Source organism: Epinephelus fuscoguttatus, linkage group LG20 (genome assembly GCF_011397635.1).
Source record: "Epinephelus fuscoguttatus linkage group LG20, E.fuscoguttatus.final_Chr_v1".
Lineage (NCBI taxonomy): Eukaryota > Metazoa > Chordata > Actinopteri > Perciformes > Serranidae > Epinephelus > Epinephelus fuscoguttatus.
Genome location: NC_064771.1, coordinates 27,514,104 through 27,535,169, shown reverse-complemented (window position 1 = coordinate 27,535,169; position 21,066 = coordinate 27,514,104). Strand labels below are relative to the sequence as shown.

Below are 21,066 nucleotides of genomic sequence, written 5' to 3'. Positions count from 1 at the left end.
TGGCTATATTCACTGTTCAGAGACATATCTCCAAATAAACACAGCAGATTCTTGCAGTGGGGTTATGTAACCACTGCAAACAGTAGTTTTGATTACATGCTTCAAAAAAAGGAGAAACAAAAGAGCATTTGCACATAAAATAAAAGCAAGTACCTGCTTCATTAAGCCTTTTGGTTTGTAGCCTTGTTTCTCCATTTTAAACATTTTCCATTCTCTTTTCTCCTTGTGCACTTGCTTCCTTCTTTTTGTCCTTCTTTCCCATCGTTATTTACTTTCTTTTCCTTCGTCTGTTTTACTTGCAGATTTTTAAAAGGAAGGCCAGACAGAGAAAAGTTAAATAGAACTTATGTGCAGGTGAGGCAGTAACCAACCACAGGCTTGTCTAAAAATCTCGCTAAAAAGAAAAATAAATAAATAGGAGTCCAGGCACTGGTGGTGGTGGTGGTGGCTGATGACATTGAGGCTGCTGACTGCTGAGGCGTATGAGGCTGATGAATCTGTAAAGACTGGATAGTGATGGGGAGGTGGAGGGAGTGCAGGAAGAAAGGACTACGGCAGAGAAAGAACCAGATTTAAAATGAGGAGCAGTAAGATGATAGGCTGAAGGAGAAGGTGTGTCGCTGTGCAGTTGGGCGATTGTCAATCAGCTGATGACTCAACTGACCTACCCAGACAACGACATCTGGAGATAGTGAGTGAGCATAGGTGCAAGGAGTGAATGGCAGGGTGAGAATGAAACTTACAGCCTGAGCATGAAAAGTATTGTCGTCCTGACTGAACTTTCGCTGCAGCTTCATTTAAAATTACGAGCAGCTGCTAATGAAATGAAAGTAGCTGCTTTCAGACCTAGAGTTGTCTCGCTTTGGTCTGAATCAGGGACTAATTTTGTTACACAGTTGCATATTTGCCTAGAGTTGGTTCATGTTCTCACGGCAGCATTTACAAGTGGACCAGATCAAATGCCTTGTGTGAGAAAGCTGCTCTTGATTGGTCAGAATTTCCAAGTGGGAAAAATCCGGGAAGTAAAGCAAACGTTGAAGAAGAGTACACTTGCAAGATAAATGTGACACTTTCTAATGTCACAATGGAGGGACAACTACGCAGGTTGATTTGAGCGCTGCTCATCGTGGACTATATTGCTGTCATTGTTCATTTTAGTCAAACCATACAGTTTGAAAACGAGGCGCGACTCCAACTAGAAAACAATGTCTTGATGCATTGGATGTGCTGAATGTGCATATTAAGTCAGTACAGGAGGAGGTGCACATTAATAATCCTCCAGGACTGTAACATGCTCATGTTTAACCCAAACAATGTGTCATGTGACTACAGCTGGTTCACATCCAGGTCGGAACACGTTCTCACCACAAACGAACCGCACCAGAGTTCGTTTGTAGGTGGACTGAGACCACCTCTTTAGGTTTCGGTCCAGTTGTTTTGGTGCGCACCTGAGTGTGATTGCTGTGTTCACACCTGCCCAAACGAACCGCACTTAGGGGGCAAACGAACTTGAGTTCAATTGAAGTGAACCAAACAGGGCAGGTGTGAAGGCAACCTAAATGCCCGGTCTCTTTTACTAGCCTGGTGTGGCTACACATTTTGACAAATAAAGGCTTGTGTCAATTAGACACCTGGTCTGGCCTTTTTTTTTAATCGAAGTTCCTTGAATGTAAAAACCCAGGTTGTTGGCTACCTCAAATTATGTGTCCATTCCTCGATTTCCCGTCCTTTGGTCCATGAGCATCCTCAGATCAGAAGAATCAGAAGGGGTTTTCATATAAGATGATTTCAGGTTGTGAGTGTTGTCGGTGGTAGATCAAATGAATGATATATAACTGATATATAATCTGAAGCCTAATTTTTATACAGGGAATATTCATACTGGTTTAAACAATTTGATTGTGTTGTCCGATCTTTGCTGAGCTTTTGTGTGAAAGGAATTAAAGGTCTGTCCCAGGCCTGCTGATTGCAGTGATTTACGTTTTACGGTAAGCTACTTGATATTTTACTTAACACACTTGAACACCAGACTTTTACTTACAATACTGTAGTTTTTCCTCTGTGGTGTTCTTTCTTTTTCGTCCTCCATTGTGTAAAACACATCACGTACTTTGTACCCGACCCGGAGCTACCGTACAATAAGTGTTTAGAATAATGCTTTTATACCGTAGCTTCACGTTGAGTCACTGCAGCTGCTGATAGAAAGCAACCAAACAGTAGATGAAGATCTGTAACATCATGAAACCCTCATAATGAACGAGCCTTATGCAGCTCTGTTCCAGCCATTTGTTGCATCGATGATGACAAATATGTGTCTGAGTGAAGGGAAGTGTGTGTGTAGTGTGCTGTGTGTGTAGTGTGTGTGTGTGTGTGTGTGTAGCAGTGTCGATGTGTGTGTTCTACACGCTGTTCTGTCTCCAGCGCTTCTCTGTAATTAATTGGCTGACTGAAAGCGCTGAGCTAGCAGAGCCCACGCTGTGATGCTGCACACACACACACACACACACACACACCTACGCATGCACACAAATCTTACTTGCATGCTGCACACGTTAGGGCTGCTACACACATGCACCTTGAGATGCTCACAAATCTTTCTTGCCACGCTGTGATACTCCACACACACACACACACACACACAGACACAGAGTTGTGGGTGTGTTGCGTGTGTGAGTCAGCTGTGGGCGTACAAATCAAAGGTATTGTCACCGTGTTAAGTGTTCACAGTTTCCTGTCAGTTTTCATTAACCGTCCTGTCACCGTCTCTCTTTTGTCAGAAACAGATGTAACGTTGTTCTCGCAGTCTGTTTGTAGCTGCGGTCCCCACAGGCGAAGGAGATAAAAGTCTCTGGATAACTGGGCGAGACACGTGCCAAATGAACTTTAATGGCGTGTTAAATTTTCAAACATCCATTTTAGGGAACCTAAAGAGATAAATGATGATTATGGGTTCTTTTATTTTGGAGGAATTGTGTGTGTGTGTGTGTGTGTGTGTGTGTGTGTGTGTATTTCTGGGTTTATCTGCAGCAGATAAAGACGCCCGCCCTTGTAGTAAACATAAGTTCAGAGGCTGCCTGTGGCTATCCCTCTAGAAATCACTGCAACACTTTATCTCTCTCAACAGCAAAGCACTCACACACACATGCACAGACGCAGCTACCTGAACACACACATACACACACACATGCAAGGAACAGGAAGAGAGAAAAAGAAAAAGGAGAGAGGGGAATGTGGGAGCGAAGGAAGGGGAAAGATGAATGAATGTGGGAGTTGGTGTAGATTGCTCCTGTCTTCACACTTGGAAACACACACACACACACACACACACACACACACACACAAAAACACACACACATGCCTCCCTCTCTTACTCACTCTGCCTCATCCCTCCCTGTTCTCCTTCCTCCTTCCTCCTCTCCTCCTCTCCTCCCTCCCTCTCTCTGTAGGGTATATTCCCCCTCCATTCTCCTTGGCGCATTGCTGCAGTCAGCACAGCCACCATAACACACACACACACACACACACACACACACACACACCCTATTGCTCACACAGTCCCTTTTTCCTCTTCTCTCTTTCTGTTTCCCTTTTCTCTCCTTCTCCCTCCCTCTCACCCCCCCCCCCCCCCACACACACACACACACTCTCCCCATCAGTACGACTGCATTACCTTTCCCATTGCCAACCCTCAGCCTGCACACACTCAGCCACACTCACAGACTGAAGCCTATTGTTTTATAACATTTTCACCCCACTGCGATCATCACAGCCATCTCGCTTCCAAAATGCCAAATATTGGCTCTGAAATCTTAAATATAAACAAAGATGTAAAGAGGGCAAATAAAGCTAGGAGACCACTCCAGGAATTGTCTGAATTTCACACGGATTAAAGCTAGGCTCACGGTGAATTCTGTGATGTATACGTGGCTGAGAGATGTCATGTTATTCTCAGATTGTGAAAACTTGGTGCTCAGGTGGAGTTTTGATGGAGGAAAGAAAAGGGTTGGACAATAGGTAAAGTATTCTTAGAGGAGGCTGAGTCCAAGCAGCCACAACAGGTGCTTAAACCCTGTCTCCAAGAGGGATTCATAGTGAAGAGGTCAAGGTGGATAGTTGGTTCTGCAAAGCAAGACTGTGGCACTGGAGACTAGTTTGTATCATGTGTGGTTGGGTTTAGGCTACTAAAACACTTAAAGCTTGATGGTGGTTTTGTTAAAGCAGCCGAAATGAGTTTCCTCTGCGGGGTGTCTGGGTTCAGCCTTAGAGATAGGGTAAGGAGCTTGGAGTAGAGCTGCTGCTCCTTCACATCAAAAGGGATCAGTTGAGGTGGTTCGGGCATCTGATCAGGATGCCTCCTGGGCGCCTCCTGTTAGAGGTGTTTCAGGCATGTTCCACTGGTAGGAGGCCCCGGGGCAGACCCAGAACACACTGGAGGGATTATCCATCTTGTCTGGCCTGGGAACACCTCGGATCCCCCAGGAGGAGCTGGAATGTGTTGCTGGGGAGAGGGGCGTCTGAAGTACTTTGCTCAGCCTGCTGCCCACACACCCCAGATAGTCAGTTGAAAATGGATGGATGGATGGATGATGGATGGATGGATGGATATTCACACCTTACTCCTGGGCATCTCCTGTTAGAGGTGTTCCCGGCACATCCAACTGGTAGGAGGCCCCAGGGCAGACCCAGAACATGCTAGAGGGATCATATGTCTTGTCTGGCCTGGGAATACCTTGGGGTCCCCCAGGAGGAGCTGGAAAGCATTGCTGAGTAGATGGGAGTCTGGACTACTTTGCTCAGCCTGCTGCCCCCGCAACCCGGCCCCGGATAAGCGGATGAAAATGGATGGACGGATGTTTGCACCTTACTCCTGGGTCTCTCCTGTTAGAGGTGTTCTGGGCATATCCAACCGGTAGGAGGCCCCGGGGCAGACCCAGAACACGTGGAGGGATGACATATCTCATCTGGCCTGGGAACGCCTTGGGGTCTTCCAGGAGGAGCTGGAAAGCGTTGCTAGGGTGAGGGACATCTGGGGTGCTTTGCTTAGTCTGCTGCCCCCCTACCTGGCCTCAGATAAGCTGTTGAAAATGGATGGATGGATTGATGTTTGCATCTCACTGTCATCTAGTTTTGTTACATTTTGTACCAAACTATTAGTTCGTGTTTATATTTGAACCTCACTGTCAGCTAGTTCTTATATTTTGGACCTTATCTAGTGTCATTAAGTTTATGTGAACAATATTTTGTATTTAATGTTTACTATTCATCTGCTTTCCTGCTATGTTATTTTAGTCCTTGCACGCTTTGTACCTACACTCCTCCAACTTTGTATTGCAACTGCTGCACAGCAATTTCCCTTGGGATAAATAGAGTTCCATCTTCTCTTGTCTCGTCTTGTCTCATCTCGTCTTGTCTCGTCTCGTCCCGTCTCGTCCCGTCCTATCCTATCTTATTGAGCAAGAGGGCCACAGTTGGCAAAGATGAAACAGGCCACAATATAACCACTCTGGGCTATAGCAAACCATCATGTATGTTTACTAAAAGTGCTTGTTTTGCCATTGATGGGCTCCGATTTTTATTACAAGTGTCCTACTCAATTATTGAAAGGATCCCTACAGCGACAGACCTTTTTGTCGAAGAGTTACATTTATTTCGTTCAACCGGAAACAGCCCCAAAACCACTATCGCCAATCCCTCCAGACTCCATTTGAATAAACTTTCATTTTATCAGTCGTCAAACACACTTCATTCAAAGTCGACAGAAACAAAAGAAAAATTACAAAAGGCATCGTGGCTCATCTTCCCACTGTCCCAACAATCGCCAGTTTAGTTGAAATTAACCCTTAATTCACCTAGTTACTGTAGATATGTAAACATTGTGGCTCTATACATGCTAAAATTACTGTTTTTTTTAATGGAGTTTGGTGGTTTTGGGGAAAGCAATCTCTGGGCTGTTTCTGATTAAACACACAGGATCTTACTCTTTACAAAAATGTCTTTTTCTGTAGGGATATTATTGCAGCGCGCTCGCTCAATACTGGATCAATTAAAGAAAAATGTTGTTTCCATCAGTCGCTTAGTAAAAGAAAAAAAAGTAGGTTGATCGCACATTAATTCAGTAACCTCAAGTAATAGATTCATAAATCAATATTTGATTTAAAGAAATCTACAGAGTAGTAGCTGTAGCTTTTATTGCTGCTGGAGCTTCATGCTTGATTTTTACATGAGTGTGCTCAACTAAAATGGAACCAGTGGGGAAACAAACAGACGATGATGATGATGATGATGATGAGAGTATTTTTCTGTCTCTTAATAGAGTGTTACTCAGTCTTCAGCACACAGAGCACCTGCTGGCTTTCAGTCCAGCCATCTAATCAGTGATTGAATTACCGCTGGGACAGAAAACCAGCAGAGCACCAACCACCGCTCCAACACATCACGCTGACTTGTGTTTATTTCTGTTTTGGGCTGTTATAGTGAGGGTCAAAAATAGTCGCTCGGTTTTGCTTTTTCCAGCGGAGAATTCTTACAAAAAAAAAAAAAAAAATAGGTCATTTTTATCCTGTGGCAATCTGGAGAAAGTTATCCATGCTTTTATCTCTCCCTCCTTAGACGTCTGCAGCTCTCTTCGGTCTAGTCAAAAGTAGTCTCACTGCCTCTGCTTGAACTTAACGCTACTTTTTGTACTCATGTTCAGATTAATGTGGATCAACCCACATGAGCCACAGAGTAATTTCCAAGACGGTTGTGTCTGGTACTGCTACTAAAACTGCTGTTACTACTGCTATTACTGCACCTACTGCCACTATGTATGACAACAATACCTAGGAAGTACTCAGAGAGCACATTCCTCCACCACACAATAACTGAATGTGTCATTTCAACAAATCCATATCAGAAAGTGTTTTGGAGAAAATCTAAATCCTAAGTGGGGATACTAGAGCTTTGTAGGAGGATGAATTGCACCTCTCAAACAAATTTAGCTCACGATACAATTCTGAATCAGAGGGCTATGTTGCGATTACAAGACGATAATCAATGCATATTTTAATACAACAACATTTTTGATTTCCACACATGATTTATTTTTTGCCTCCCTGCAGGACTACATGGTACCTCTAACTTTTATTGTATTTGTAATGATCCATAATTAAAAACAGATAGCGCAGCTCTTGTCCCTTTTCCATTCAACTTTAAGGAAGCTAAAATGCTTCTATACCAGGTCCCCAGGAAGTGCGCTGGGCTTTCAAGCCAATTGTCCTAGCGGCCAAACATTGTCATTATGCCATCATGTGATGCCATGGCCCAAAAAAGACGTAAGACTTAAGCGCTGTTTCCACCAAACACTTGGTGGAACCAACAGTAACCCTTCAGACATAGTACCTAGACCCTAACGTTTCAACTGCAAACAGTACACTTAAATGTGGGCAGTGATGAGATGAGGAGGGAGTTGAGGATCTGGAGGTGAATGGGGTGGAGGAGGGTGCGACGATTCTGCCTAAAATGACAGCTGACAGGAGAAGAGAGGAGAAGAGATTTAGAGTTTGGCAGCAGCGACACGAATGGCTGAAGATTGTGGAAAAGTGTGATTGGCTAACTGGGGACGGTTGGAGTGGGATAGAGAGAGAATTGAACTATGGCTAAGTCCCGCCCTCAAACGCGATGAGCCAATCACAGTGCGTATAGCCATTCCCATACACTCAGAGATTCTCTGTCTGGACGTTCATTGAAATGCAATACAGGAAGTCAGTTTTGTTTGGTTTTATGAGCTTTTTCGGAGATTTGAAGTTTAAAAATGGTCAATGGTGTACACGGGGTACATGCAACTCTGACACAAGAGCTGTGTTCGAAATTGCTCCCTATCACAGATATAGTGCACTATATAGTGTGTTCGCCATTTTGTAGTGTTGTTCGAATTCTCCGCGGTTAATTTCATTCACTATGTAGTGGACTAAAAAATACTCACAATGCACAGCAAATGTGAGTGAACAAACGATGTACCCTACATTTTACTCCCGTATACCACAATGCAATGTGATCGTCTTTTGCCAGAGGAGAAGAAGAACAACCGTAGCCGGTAACGTTAGCTCACGAGCTAACAATAGCCACTTAGCTCGCACGAGCCAGGTAGATTGTAGCTCGTGCGCTATCGTGGGCTATTACAGCTCACAATGCAGACACACAACCGTAGCTGACAAAACCAAACGTCCACACCATTGACATTTCAACAATTTATTGACAAAATGTACAACCACCATACAGTTCGATCATCCTCAAAGCGCCCGGTTTGTTTACATGATGCTCAGCGCGTCCACTAGCGTCACAGGAATATACGGCGCAGCTACTGACGCAACGATGTTCAGAAAGTTTCAGTTAGTGTCCGAAATCTCGTTCAGTCGTTCCCCATGTAGTACACCATATAGTAAACACGAAATAGGGAATAGTGAGTGAGTGAGTGGACTGTTTCGAACACAGCTAAGGTATCCTGAGAGGCTGGGCGACGAGGTGTATTTTTTACCCTTTAAACCACATCTCAACTGAGAAAAGTGTCTCCTTTGGATAAAGTTGTGCGGTAATGTTAGACCACAACATCAACTCAAGGTGAATAAGATTAACAATGATGTCTACATCTGTTCTAAGGTAAGTCAACATTGTGTTTGAGGCAACATATTGTCACTTTGCTGGAAAGAAATATAAAGTTATCTTTAACATCTCTAGCTAACGTTAGCTAAAGTTAGCCTAACGTTAGCGCCTAGCTGCGTTGTCCATCATGTCACCTTGTTTGCTGGGAGTTCATTAGCCTATTTTGTTCTAGTTTTGTACTTTGGTGATCGTACATCATTGTTAGCTGTTGTCCAAAGGGCTCTAGTTAAGCTAACGTTAACTTCTGGAGCTTAGCTTCATTAACTTATCTGTAATGGCAGAGATAACAAAGGTTGGCAAACGTTATGCTGAATGACTCAGTGTAAATACTGTAGCACCAAACTAACGGAGAGACACTCTTGGTAAAGATGGTAAAAAGGCCGTTATCCTTTTTTCATATTCTGAGCCAAAAACCTTAACTTCAGTGGCACTTTAACTTGTTGTCTTTGATGGCGACGGCAACGAGATGCGGTTTATCAGGTTTACACTGTGACCTGTAAGTTTTGGCTTGTAATTTAAGCTTTTCATCGACCTTCTCAATAATAAAATGATGAATATATCCCTCCAATGCGTAGTTTAGGCCCTTTTGGTTACGTCTCAATGACATCTGATCGTTATGTCTCAAAAATCATCAATTGCCTCCTGCGAAATGCCGTGTGCTGTGACACCTGCCATAGCGCCGGTCACTGAATGTTGATAGTTTGTCCAGTGAGTGGAGGGGGCGTGGCTTAGCCATAGGTCAATTGTGAATGGATATCATTGAGAAAGTCTTCCTGACTGAACTTATGTTGAGCATCATTAGAGGAAAAAAATAAAGTATAATAGTACAACCTTTTTGGAATATTTAAGGGCAATATGTTCTGCCTTTATTGGAGATGACAGGAGGGGAGGGGATGTTGCTGTCCAGGGGTTTTAGGATTGAGTTTAACTTCTTTGAGATTTATTTAAATGACAGAATTTGAGAAGTTTCGAGGTGAAAACTAAAAACTCATAGACTTCTCATACCTGTTGCCAGTAGACATTGTTTTATTTTAATGGGTCAAGAATCCAAAATAATTTGGAACCAGTGGTTTTGGAGATAGAAGCTGAAATGTGCTTTATAAATGAGCACATGGTGGAATTTCCACTCCAACAACCAATTAGTGTGGGGAAATGTTTTTCTTCACCAGATTTCATATGCGTGTGTCATGTAGTTTTTCAGATATCCTGTTCACTAATAGGAGAAACAAATACGACGAAAATCATAACCTCCTTGGCAGGGATGATTATAATAACACTTGCTTCTACACATACAAATGAAACATTGAAACAGATAAAGCTGAATTGTGTTGCTCTGGCGGCTGCTTGGACCTGCATGGATTTAAACCAGGGACACTCAAATTGCTTTGCCCAGGGGCCTCTTTTGCAAAATGACAGGAGGTCAGGGACCCGTCACAGCAGTCCTGTACAGATCAGGTGTTTGTAAGGGCGTGCTAAGATTGAAGGACATTTGGGGCATTGCCCGGTCCTCTTTCAGGGTGTCTGGTGGAACTTCTTCTCGCATTTTTTTATGTTTTGTATGCTCCATGTAGGGCGGTGCGGTGGTGTGGTGGTTAGCACTGTAGCCTCACAGCAAGTGGGTTCCTGGTTCGATCCCAGGAGGGAACCCTTCTGTGCGGATTTTGCATGATCTTCCCATGTCAGCGTGGGTTTTCTCCGGGTACTCCGGCTTCCTCCCGCAGTCCAAAGACATGCAAGTCTGTCTGTCTCTATGTGTCAGCCCTGTGATAGACTGGTGACCTGTCCAGGGTGTACCCTGCCTCTCGCCCAGTGTCAGCTGGGCTCCAACCCTATGGGTGGATGGATAGATGGATATTAAATTACTCGATGGAAAACAAAAGAACGGATGAAGCAGCACTCCTGCACCTAGTGTTTTCAACAAGGGTAATGTTGCTGTGTGTGTGCCTTGTCAATTTTGAAAGCTACCCCTCACCCAGTCCTCCAGGTGCTTTAAAAGTACCCCAGTACTAGTTTAACCAAAACCATATTCAACAGTTAACATTATAGTTTGAAACATTTACAGTAACGAGAGGTATGCTGGCAGGCGGAAGAGTTCCAGCCGCTCCGACTGTTAAGCTGCCCAGCCTTTTGTAGTGTCAGAATCCCCGACTCGTCAAAATGGGAAGCAGGAGTGGGGACAGGCCATGCCTCAGCAATCAGTTGCAGGGGACTACACATCCTAATCAACATATATAAAACTAGAAGAAAGGTTAACACCTGGGGTGGGCGTTGGCAATGGCTGTAACACCCAATCACAGGCCAAATTTTGCCTGTGGGCCTTAAGCTGAGTATCACTGATACAGCTCTGTCTTCTCCAAACTGACTGATCCTCGTCTTCAAGCTCTGAACGCTGCCCTCAAAACACACTTCAGTGGCCTAGCTTTCTCTCCGAGCCCCCTGCAACAGTTTGATTTGGTTTCTATTTTACTGCTACAAAGCACTCTGAGAGCTGTTTTTGTCGGAGAAAAGTGCACTACAAACGCCATTTATTATTGATATGGTCTGATATTGAGGCCAGCTGTGCTGTGAGGGTCGGCCGCCACGTTTGTTTCAGTCCGGTCTGAGTTTGTTGTACGGCACTTTGGTTCCTGACAAGTTGACAACTAGTTCCACTGGTTCTGTTTTATGGGTCAGTTGACAGAACACGGCGCCGATTTACAGGAGAAATGTCTTTGGAGAGATTTTAGAAAAATACACAAGCTCAAATGTACACGTGTGCATGGACTCGTGTACTGTCAGTGTCCACTCTAACAGTGTCTTTCAGGAAACACATTTATGGCACAGTGTACATTTGTGGCAGTGTAATAAAGAATTAATGCGTTTCTATATGTGTGTGTGTGTGTGTGTGTGTGTGTGTGTTTGCAGAGTATCTTTGCTCAGTTCCAGTTCAGCAGTGAGCGCGTGCTGCCATCAGATGCACTGCGGAGCGCGCTGGCCAAGACTTTCCAAGACGAACAACGCTTTCAGCTGGGTATCATGGATGACGCTGCCGAGTGCTTCGTGAGTCGGAGACACAACATAGCCACACACACACACACACACACACGTGGGAGAGGTGAGGGTTTGCCTAAAAGCTTATCTGAGTGTCCTGTCTTCACTGCAGTCAGAAATCTTCCGAGTCCAATACAGCGGCCATAAAGAAACATGTTTTTTTGTCAAGTGTTTAATGTTCAACTTTTTTTTTTTTTTTTTTAAATTTTATATGGATTGATGGATGACACTGGATCATTGATCATAGAATGGTTATATGGATCCAGATCGATGGATCGTTACACCCCTAACACATACCACGGTGCATTTATCACAATACAAGCATCACAACATATCCCACAATACAGTTGACATACAGACTTTTAATCTGTAATCAGTTTGATATCAGTAGTTAATGTGCTCCAGGGTTGACAGCCCTTTATGGAAAAAGCTGATTGTCCAAATTTAAATTTACAATATAATATTTTACAGTTGCTGCTCCTTGTTACTCTACTCATGTGATATTTGGAGTTTACCTCCTCAAATACATAGATCTATACATTAGTTTATTCAACAATGAGAGTGTTGGATTGTTTAAAAGGTTTTTGTCTCATTGTGGAATAAACGTTATCATTTATTAAAAGAGAAAATAAAGGAAAGCGTGTCATTAGTCACGGTTTTATTATTGTAATATCGTCCTCTTTTCGCCCCTTCCTGTTGATTTCTCTCCGCTACTTTCTCTGCCACTTTCTTACTGCCTTAAAGACCTCCACTCTGTGTGTGTGTGTGTGTGTGTGTGTGTGTGTGTGTGTGTGTGTGTGTGTGTGTGTGTGTGCGCTTAATGTGTGTGCCTGGTTGGCGCTGTCTGATCGATTGGTAGTAAATGTGTTCAGTCAGGGAATCCGTCGGCTTCTTATGAAATATAGATGCTGCTCCCACGGTCAGATTAACAGGAGCGCCAACAGAGAGGAACGATCAAACACACACACACACACACACACTGTACATATGTATACAATATAAACAAGCACATATGCCAACCCAAAACCCAACACACATACACACACACACACACATTAACTGATTTTGCTTCATGTGTGTCTCAGGAGAATCTCCTGATGCGTATCCACTTCCACATCAGCGCGGAGAGCCGAGAGGACATCTGCACCGCCAAGCACTGTATACCACACCAGAAGTTTGCCATGACTCTGTTTGAACAGGTAGGACGTCATTCAGTGTGTCTGTCACTTTAAAGAGCTGCTACATATTTAATTCATGTCGCCTTAATGTCCACACAAACATTTTGAGGAACACGATGTCCCGCGATGAAGCTGAGGATGCATTTGTGTTTGCAGTGTGTCTGTAACAGCTGTGGAGCCACATCGGACCCCTTGCCCTTCATTCAGATGGTTCATTACATCTCCACTACGTCCCTCTGGTAAGACCAGACACACACCTACACACACACACACACACACTGCAGTAAATCTGGCAGCAAGCTGAGGCTGGGTGGCAGTAAAGGAAGGTACAGCGTGTTCTCTTCCTCCCTGCACGGGTCCCTGCTGAACACTGAACTGTGAGCACACACATGCACACGCACACACACATTATGCACACACGCACGTGTACGTTCATGCATATGCAAGAGCAGGTGAGCTTGTGCATAACGCCTCCGCCACGTTATCGCACAGGTAAATCCACGCGCAGGAGAAGCGTCCTCGGAGCTGTTACATAAAACTCACACACGCTCCGAGTCAATGAAATAAGGAACAGGGGAAGTAATCAATCAGCTGTTTGATTCAGTGGACCCAGGGGGCGACATAAATCTATAAGTGGAACAGTGGGTCGGAAAGGCTGCGAACGAGAGGGAAATAAGAGGATATATCACTCCATATCCCTTTTGGAAATGGAACACGGCAGAGGAAATAGAGGGATGAATGGGGGGGCAAAAGTACAAATAAACACACTGTGTCAAGGTAGCTGTGGGGCACAGCGGTGCCGCCGCTCTGTGTTTGTGCCTGTTAGCACTGCCAAGCTATTTTTACCCTTAGCGGAGCCTGTTGTTTACAGTCGAGATAGCCAAATATGCAAAAGTCAACATGAGTAAGATAATCAGAGGGCAACAAAAAGACAAACAAACGTCTGGTTGGAGCATGATTCAGACGTAAGCAAACACAAGTGCAAGCGTGCTCCTCGCTTGTTGTTGTTTCCCCTGCGCTCATCTGCCCGCGCATCTGAAGAGGAGAGGCCGGGCGAGGGGGTTGAAATGGAGCGAGGCAGAGAGTCGAGAAGAGGTTGAGTTCATTTCAGGCTAATGGAAGGGGTGAGAGGAGGGAGGAGAGGAGGGAGAGATTTGGATGGTTTTTAAAAATCGTTATTCTTAAAGGAATACTTCACCGGGAAAAAAACAATGCTGATTCATTGCACACGTAATCCCATGCATGGTCCTGAGCTGCAGACAGGCTCACACGAGTCCACTTGGTATTCACAGATGATAATAACGTATATTTGAGTTTGTCCTTTAGAGGACGATTGTACTTAGAGGGGATGAATGCAGCTAAGTATTAAAGAATCATTGTTTTAAGCTTTACTGAAGGTGATTGTCTCAAAAAATAGTTTCCCTCCACGAGCAAAGCTTTCGTCTTTTGGTTGGAGATGATCTCCTCCTTTAATAACAATCATAATGTTTCTGCACTGTTATTGCTCCCTGTGGGGAAATTGTCTTTTAGCACGACCACTTTAGGAAGGTCAAAGATCATAATCTGTCACACAGGATTTAGAAACTTGCTCAGAGTGAGTCTTTTTCACAGGCGTAACGGCCGCATAATCTAGATTTCCCTCTTTTCCCTTTCCTTTGTTTTGTTTTCTTTATTGAGGCAGAGGAGAAAAAGCCTGCAGGACTGGTTGCTGAAGCAGCGCACAAGGCCAGATGAGCAACACACTGTAGAATTAACAGAGTTTGGGCAGATTTTTTAGCCAGACATACCAGAGGAAATCAAACAATTGCCTGCAAACTATTGTACAGCACCTCAAAACAGACAAACGTAACAAGTTTCAATAATGGAAACCATGTTTCCGCTCGTCACAAGTCACATTTGGGCTTCACAAAGGATGTTTTCTTCTAATTCCCAGAAGCTTTGGTCTCACTGCGTGCTTCATTGTGTTGTTGTGTGTGTCCGATGCTGCAGTAACCAGGCGGTGAGGATGCTGGAGTGCAGAGAGAAACCCACACCAGACATGTTCGGAGAGCTGCTCCGCAATGCCAGCAACATGGGAGACCTGCGCAACTGCCCTGTGAGAGCCCCCCCCCCTCCCCACACACACACACACACACACACACACACACACACACATTTGGCGTCTCTTTGTAGTCGTTACTCATCTCCCTGTGGTTTTGTGTCTCTTTGTATCGTTGTGTCTGTGGTTGTGTTGCCTCTTTTTGTGGTTGTTTTGTGTCTCTTTGTATTTGTTTTGTGGTCATTTTAAATCTCTTTGTGGTCATTTGTGTCTCTTTGTGGTTGTTTTGCCTCTTCTCATAGTCGTTTTGAGTCTCTGTATGTCTCTTTGTGGCTGTGGCTGTGGCATCTTTTTGTGTTCGTTTGGTGTCATTTTTTTGTCTCTCTGTAGTAGTTTGGTGTCTCTGTCGTCATTTTGAATCTCTTTGTGGTCATTTCTGTCTCCTTGTGGTTGTTTTGGCCTTTTTTGTAGTAGCTAGTGTCTTTGTGTCTCTTTGCATCTGTTTTTTAGTCGTTTTGTGTCCTGTTGTCGTCATTTTATGTGTCTTCATGGTTGTTTTGCCCGTTTTCAAAGTCTACAGTCTCTGCAACTTTTTTTTCATCTCATCATAGTAGTTTTGTGTCTCTTTTGTTGTTTTTTGAGTCTCACTGTGGTCATTTTTTGTCTCCTTGTGGTTGTTTTGCCTATTTTTGTAGTCGCTAGTGTCTTTTTATCTCTTTGAAACTGTTTTGCATCTCCTTGTAGTAGCTTTGTGTCTTATTGTGGTCATTTTGAAGGTCTTTTTGGTCATTTTGTGTCTCCTTGTGGTTGTCTTGTCCCTTTTGTAGTTGTGCGTCTCTTTGTGTTTCTTTGCAGCTGTAGTGCATCTCTATGTAGTCAGTTTGTGTTTTCTTGTCATTTTGGTGTCTTTTGTGGTTGTTTTGTCCATTTATGTTGTCGTGATACTGTTTTGCATCTCTTTGTAGTAGCTGTGTCTTTTTGCAGTCATTTCAAGTCTCTCTGTAGTCATTTTGTGTCTCCTTGTGGTTGTTTTGCCCATTTTTGTAATAGTGAGTCCCTTTGTGTCTCTTTACAGTTTTGCATCTCTTTGTAGTTGTTTTGTGTCTCTTTGTTGTCATTTTGTGTCCCTTTGTAGTTGCTTTGTGTCTCTCTGTAGTTGTTTTGTGTCTCTTTGTAGTTGTTTTGTGTCTCTTTGTAGTCATTTTGTGTCCTTTGTAGTCATTTTGTGTCTCTTTGTAGTTGTTTTGTGTCTCTTTGTAGTCATTTTGTGTCCTTTGTGGTCGTTTTGTGTCTCTTTGTAGTCATTTTTTGTCTCTTTGTAGTTGTTTTGTGTCCCTTTGTTATTGTTTTGTGTCTCTTTGTGGTCATTTTGTGTCTCTTTGTAGTTCTTTGTGTCTCTTTGTAGTCGTTTTGTGTCCTTTGTGGTCGTTTTGTGTCTCTTTGTTGTTGTTTTGTGTTCCTTTGTAGTCATTTTGTGTCCCTTTGTTGTTGTTTTGTGTTCCTTTGTAGTCATTTTGTGTCCCTTTGTAGTCATTTTGTGTCTCTTTGTAGTCGTTTTGTGTCCCTTTGTTATTGTTTTGTGTCTGTTTGTAATCATTTTGTGTCTCTTTGTAGTTGTTTGTGTCTCTTTGTAGTCGTTTTGTGTCCTTTGTGGTCGTTTTGTGTCTCTTTGTAGTCATTTTTTGTCTCTTTGTAGTCGTTTTGTGTCTCTTTATTGTTGTTTTGTGTTCCTTTGTAGTCATTTTGTGTCTCTTTGTAGTTGTTTTGTGTCCCTTTGTAGTCGTTTTGTGTCTCTTTGTAGTCGTTTTGTGTCTCTTTGTTTTCGTTTTGTGCCCCTTTGTAGTCGTCTTGTGTCTCTTTGTAGTTGTTTTGTGTCTCTTTGTAGTAATTTTGCGTCTCTTTGTGGTTGTTTTGCCTTGTTTTGCATCTCATTGTAATAGTTTGTGTCTCTCAGTAGTAGTTTTATGTCTCTTTGTAGTCATTTTAAATGTCTTCGTGGTCATTTTGTGTCTCTTCGTGGTTGTTTTGCCCCTTTTTGTAGTCATGACTGTCTGTGTGTCTCCTTGCAGCTGTTGTGCATCTCTTTGTCGTCGTTTTATGTCTGTTTGTTGTCATTTTGTGTCTCAATGTGGTCATTTCTTTGTGGTTGTTTTGATCCATTTTTGTAGTCTATTTGCAGCTGTTTTGCAGCTGTCTGTAGTTGTTTTGTGTCTCTTCGTGGTTGTTTTACCCCTCTATATAGACATGAGTCTCTTTGCTTCTCTTTGCAGCTGTTTTGCATCTCTTTGTAGTCATTTTGTGTCTCTTTGTGGTTGTTTTACCCCTTTTTGTTGTGGGTCCTTTTTGTCTTCTTGCAGCTGTTTTGCATCTCTTTGTAGTTGTTTTGTGTCTCTTTGTGGTCATTTTGAGTCTCTTCCTGGTTAGCGCATGTTAATGTGAGTGATATTGTGCAGGTGAAGGCCAGGGGGGCCTCTGACACTTTGGGGCCCTGGGCCTGTGCCCATGAGGCCTGTTCGGTAATGCGTCCATATATAACACACACACACACACACACACACACACACTCATTTCAATGTGCACACTGTATGCTCAGCAACTCCATACTGTCAGTACAGGAACAAAGACAAGCAAGTATGTAAAAAATATCTGCAAATTTCTATTTTTATAATTTCAAAAGAAGGAAAAAACCCAACAGTAATAAAAAGCAGGGTGAAAATCAGATTTTAAAACTATAATTGGCAGCGTAACCACTTTTTCATCATTGCTTGTTTGTTTTTTTTCCCCCTTCTGTTGGCCTATGTTACATAATCAGCAGCTCATTTGCATTTTCTCCCCATTTTTCTCTTCACTTTCTATTACCGGAAGCATTTTCTGAGTTCTCCTCATCGACCCCATTTACAGTAAAACATAATGATCGCCGTCGTCTTGCAGCAGGAAACAAAAGAACATGATTGTGCGGGGAAAAATGTTGGTATTTTTGGATGAAAATTAAAACAAAATGCGACGAGCCTGGATTTTATTGTGTGCTGCACTGGAGAGAGATTACAGTCAGATAGAGAGACAGAGGAACGTGTACGATGCCTTTGTTCTGCAGGGTTGTGTGTTGTGCTGCCACATGGGAAAGTGCTGCTGCTGAACAGATCCAGCTTGGCCCTGCTGTCTGCCAAAGTGTCCGCACAAAGAGCCTCCTCAGCTGCCCCTCTCTTCGCACGACACCACCACCACCACCACCACCACCACCTCGGCCGCTGCAGCTACACTAACACACACTGTTAGCTTATTCACGGCCCAAACACTGACGTTGTGTGCGCAGTCCTGCGGGAGTCACACAAACCTGCCTCTGTTTATCTTCCATCACTTGCAGCGTTGATCTTTTGTTAATACCACATTGGGCTTTGCTCAAACAAAGTGATGGTATTTGGATGGGAGAGTGGTTGCTGGAGGATACTGGAGGTGCTAGGCTGAAGATAGGATGGTGCGAGGATGTTCACTCAGTGCCAAAAAGTCCACAGAGGAAACTGAAGTGAAGTTCTGAATACGTGATTTTTTAAACAAGCTCAAAAGAATGTAATTAATTTAATATTTAGGTCTAATGCTGTGGGGAAAGAAGTTTTCAGCTTCTCTACCACAAAGGCCATGAAAACTTTAGTTCCCAATCAGCTTCTTACTAATTTACAATTTTCTACATTTTTTACAATATCCTGCCTAAACTGATTTTATTAATTTTGCATGTGAGATTTCTGCATTTCTGTCTTGGTCTGAGTTCGTCTTGCTGGTTTGCAGTGGGCAGGGCTTTGTTGGAAAAAAGTGATGTCATATATACATGAGCCAATCAGGATTCATAGGATTAGAATCTGAATGTGAAGACAGCCGGGATTGTCTTTAAATACTACGTTTCCAGGTGTTCCAAGTATAAAAGTATTAATATGAAAGCCACATTTACATCAGAGCTGATATGAACCACTTTATTTACTGCTGGATAGTTTGTTTAATATGTTTTGTATATATGCCAAGAAACTTGTAATGATAACATTCAAATAAAATGTAGAGGAGATAGAAAAGGGATATTTCCCATGCAAATGTAGGGAAATACAAGTCCAAGTTTCTCAAAAATACATTCACACAGAACTGAGGAAGCCTCTTGGCTGAGAGGTGAAACATCTTCAAGAAACTCAAGTGAGTCCAGTCACCTACGATATAACACTGATGATTGCATTTGCACCTTTGTATGTTGCAGATGCATTGAAATTTTAAGTTTCAACAATGCTGTGGTTGCAACAAGACACAAAAACCACTCAGTTTTGTTACGAAAAAAACATGTTTTGGCTTTAAACAGACAGTTTTGAGGGCACAGTCCTCGCTTGAAGCAGATATATCTCTGTAAAAAACAACTGCTTCAGGTCGGTACAAATCACCCACGTTTGGAGCCTAAAAAGCTGCTGGAAACACAGTGATGACTCACTTTGTTTTTTGTTGGTCTCGAACAGTGGTCTGCAGCTTGGGTGCTGTCTCACTGAAGCCCTGTTTCCACCAAACACTTTCAGTATGGTACCTTTGGAACCAACAGTAACCCTTCAGACATGGTACCTAGACCCTAGAGTTTCCACTGCAAACAGTGCTCTTAAATGTGGGCGGGGTTGTTGTCACTCACTGTATTTCCTCATTACCGGTGACACAGATGGAAGTCTGCACCTCGTTTATCGTCCACAGAACGAGGCTGCACGCTGACATTTTCAGAACAAAATAAAACAGGCTGCAGTGAGAGTCTCTCTCCATGGGATATTTAAAATAGCAGGTTTGTGCATTTAGTCCTTCTCAGGCAAGCTCAGGGGTTTAGTGTTGCTGGAGCCCACAGGAACAACACTCTGCGATGCTTTCTTTTCCTGCTGTTCACATAACCCAGCCAAAATTAATATATATAAACACTTGAAGATCCACTCATTACTAAAAGTGTATGTCATATAAAAACTAAAGTGATGGTCAAAGTTGTCACAGTGAAATTTAAGGTGTGCTGATGGATTCATGTCGTCACCTCATGCATTGAGTAACATTACAAGTTAACGTTCCACCTTAAAAGTCACCGGCAGTCGACCCAGTGAATTAAGTTATTTTTTCTCAGACTCCAGCTGCTGTGAGAGGCAGCAAAACATCCTTTCATTTTATAGTTACAGTTTACTAATAAAACTTATGAAACATAAGAAATGTGCAAATGTGACGTAGTCATGGTGCAGAAACATTTCCTTCTGGCGACTGAGCTCATTTGCAGACAACAATTATTTGTGAAAATGTGACAGTGCAGTTGTGTTTGTTGTGCATGATGACGGTGCTTGTGAAACAGGCTCTTTTCGTATGTTGGGCCATCATTCGTATCAGTGTAATAACTATATAGTTGCCAAGATAATTGCTTTGATCAGGGGACAAAGAGAAATTGCTTAGAAGAAGTCGGACGTGGTTAGAACCGCGAGCAGTCAGGCGTTGGGTAAATTACTTCCCAAACTGTGTGCAGTGTTCAGGGGTGGTCACTTTCAATTTTTTTTCCTCCAAATAAAGTGGTTGGGATAATCTAGCTAAACTGTGGGCTTGTTTACAGCCCGTCTCAAACTGTTGGTGTTTCTCGCTCCATCAGACTCTGTTGTAGCCGCTTTCCCAGATCCCAACAGTAAGTTGGGTTAGTACAATGTTGTCGTGACTGATGGAAACAACGGCCAAAACCACAAAAATAACATGCATATGTAATATACTGGGATTGCACTTAAAGTACAGGACATGCACTCATACATCTGAGTGTAGATGTATAGTGGTTTTACTCTTCACCAGTCCTGCCTCTGCCTCCTCAGCTGTCGCCCCACTGATAAAAGTGGGATTGTCTCTTTATTTCGGAGCTGTATCGAGTCGTGAGGAAGCATAAGCACAAACATTTCCCTAAAGTTGTTTCATTTTGCTCGGAAGAATGCCACGATCAGCATTCTGCAAAGCTACAGTATCCTTTGACCAGCAGCACTATTATATAACTCACTCTCTCCTGGAAAGGTCTGCATAGCCACAGCAAAAAAATAAATAAAAAGAGGGAAAGAAATCTTTGCATATAACATTCAGAGATGAGGCTGCAGCGATCAATGCTGTATTATGAAGCAGAGCGAATCTGTTTGTGGGATCATTTGATGAATGATGTTGTCAGCG

General features: G+C 43.1%; 1 protein-coding gene across 4 annotated transcripts in view; it reads left to right on the top strand.

Moving 5' to 3' along the window:
• The window catches only part of usp54b (ubiquitin specific peptidase 54b), a 96,998-nt gene that overhangs the window by 33,759 nt on the left and 42,173 nt on the right, over window positions 1-21,066 (top strand). For all 4 annotated transcript variants that reach the window (XR_007448199.1, XM_049564016.1, XM_049564017.1 and 1 more), the window contains 4 exons: window positions 11,545-11,679; window positions 12,756-12,869; window positions 13,005-13,087; window positions 14,838-14,943. Coding sequence is in view for 3 of the 4 variants with exons in the window: in XM_049564016.1 (XP_049419973.1) it covers window positions 11,545-11,679; window positions 12,756-12,869; window positions 13,005-13,087; window positions 14,838-14,943 (438 nt within the window). In the remaining variant the exon portion in view is untranslated. The remainder of the gene's footprint in view (window positions 1-11,544; window positions 11,680-12,755; window positions 12,870-13,004; window positions 13,088-14,837; window positions 14,944-21,066) is intronic.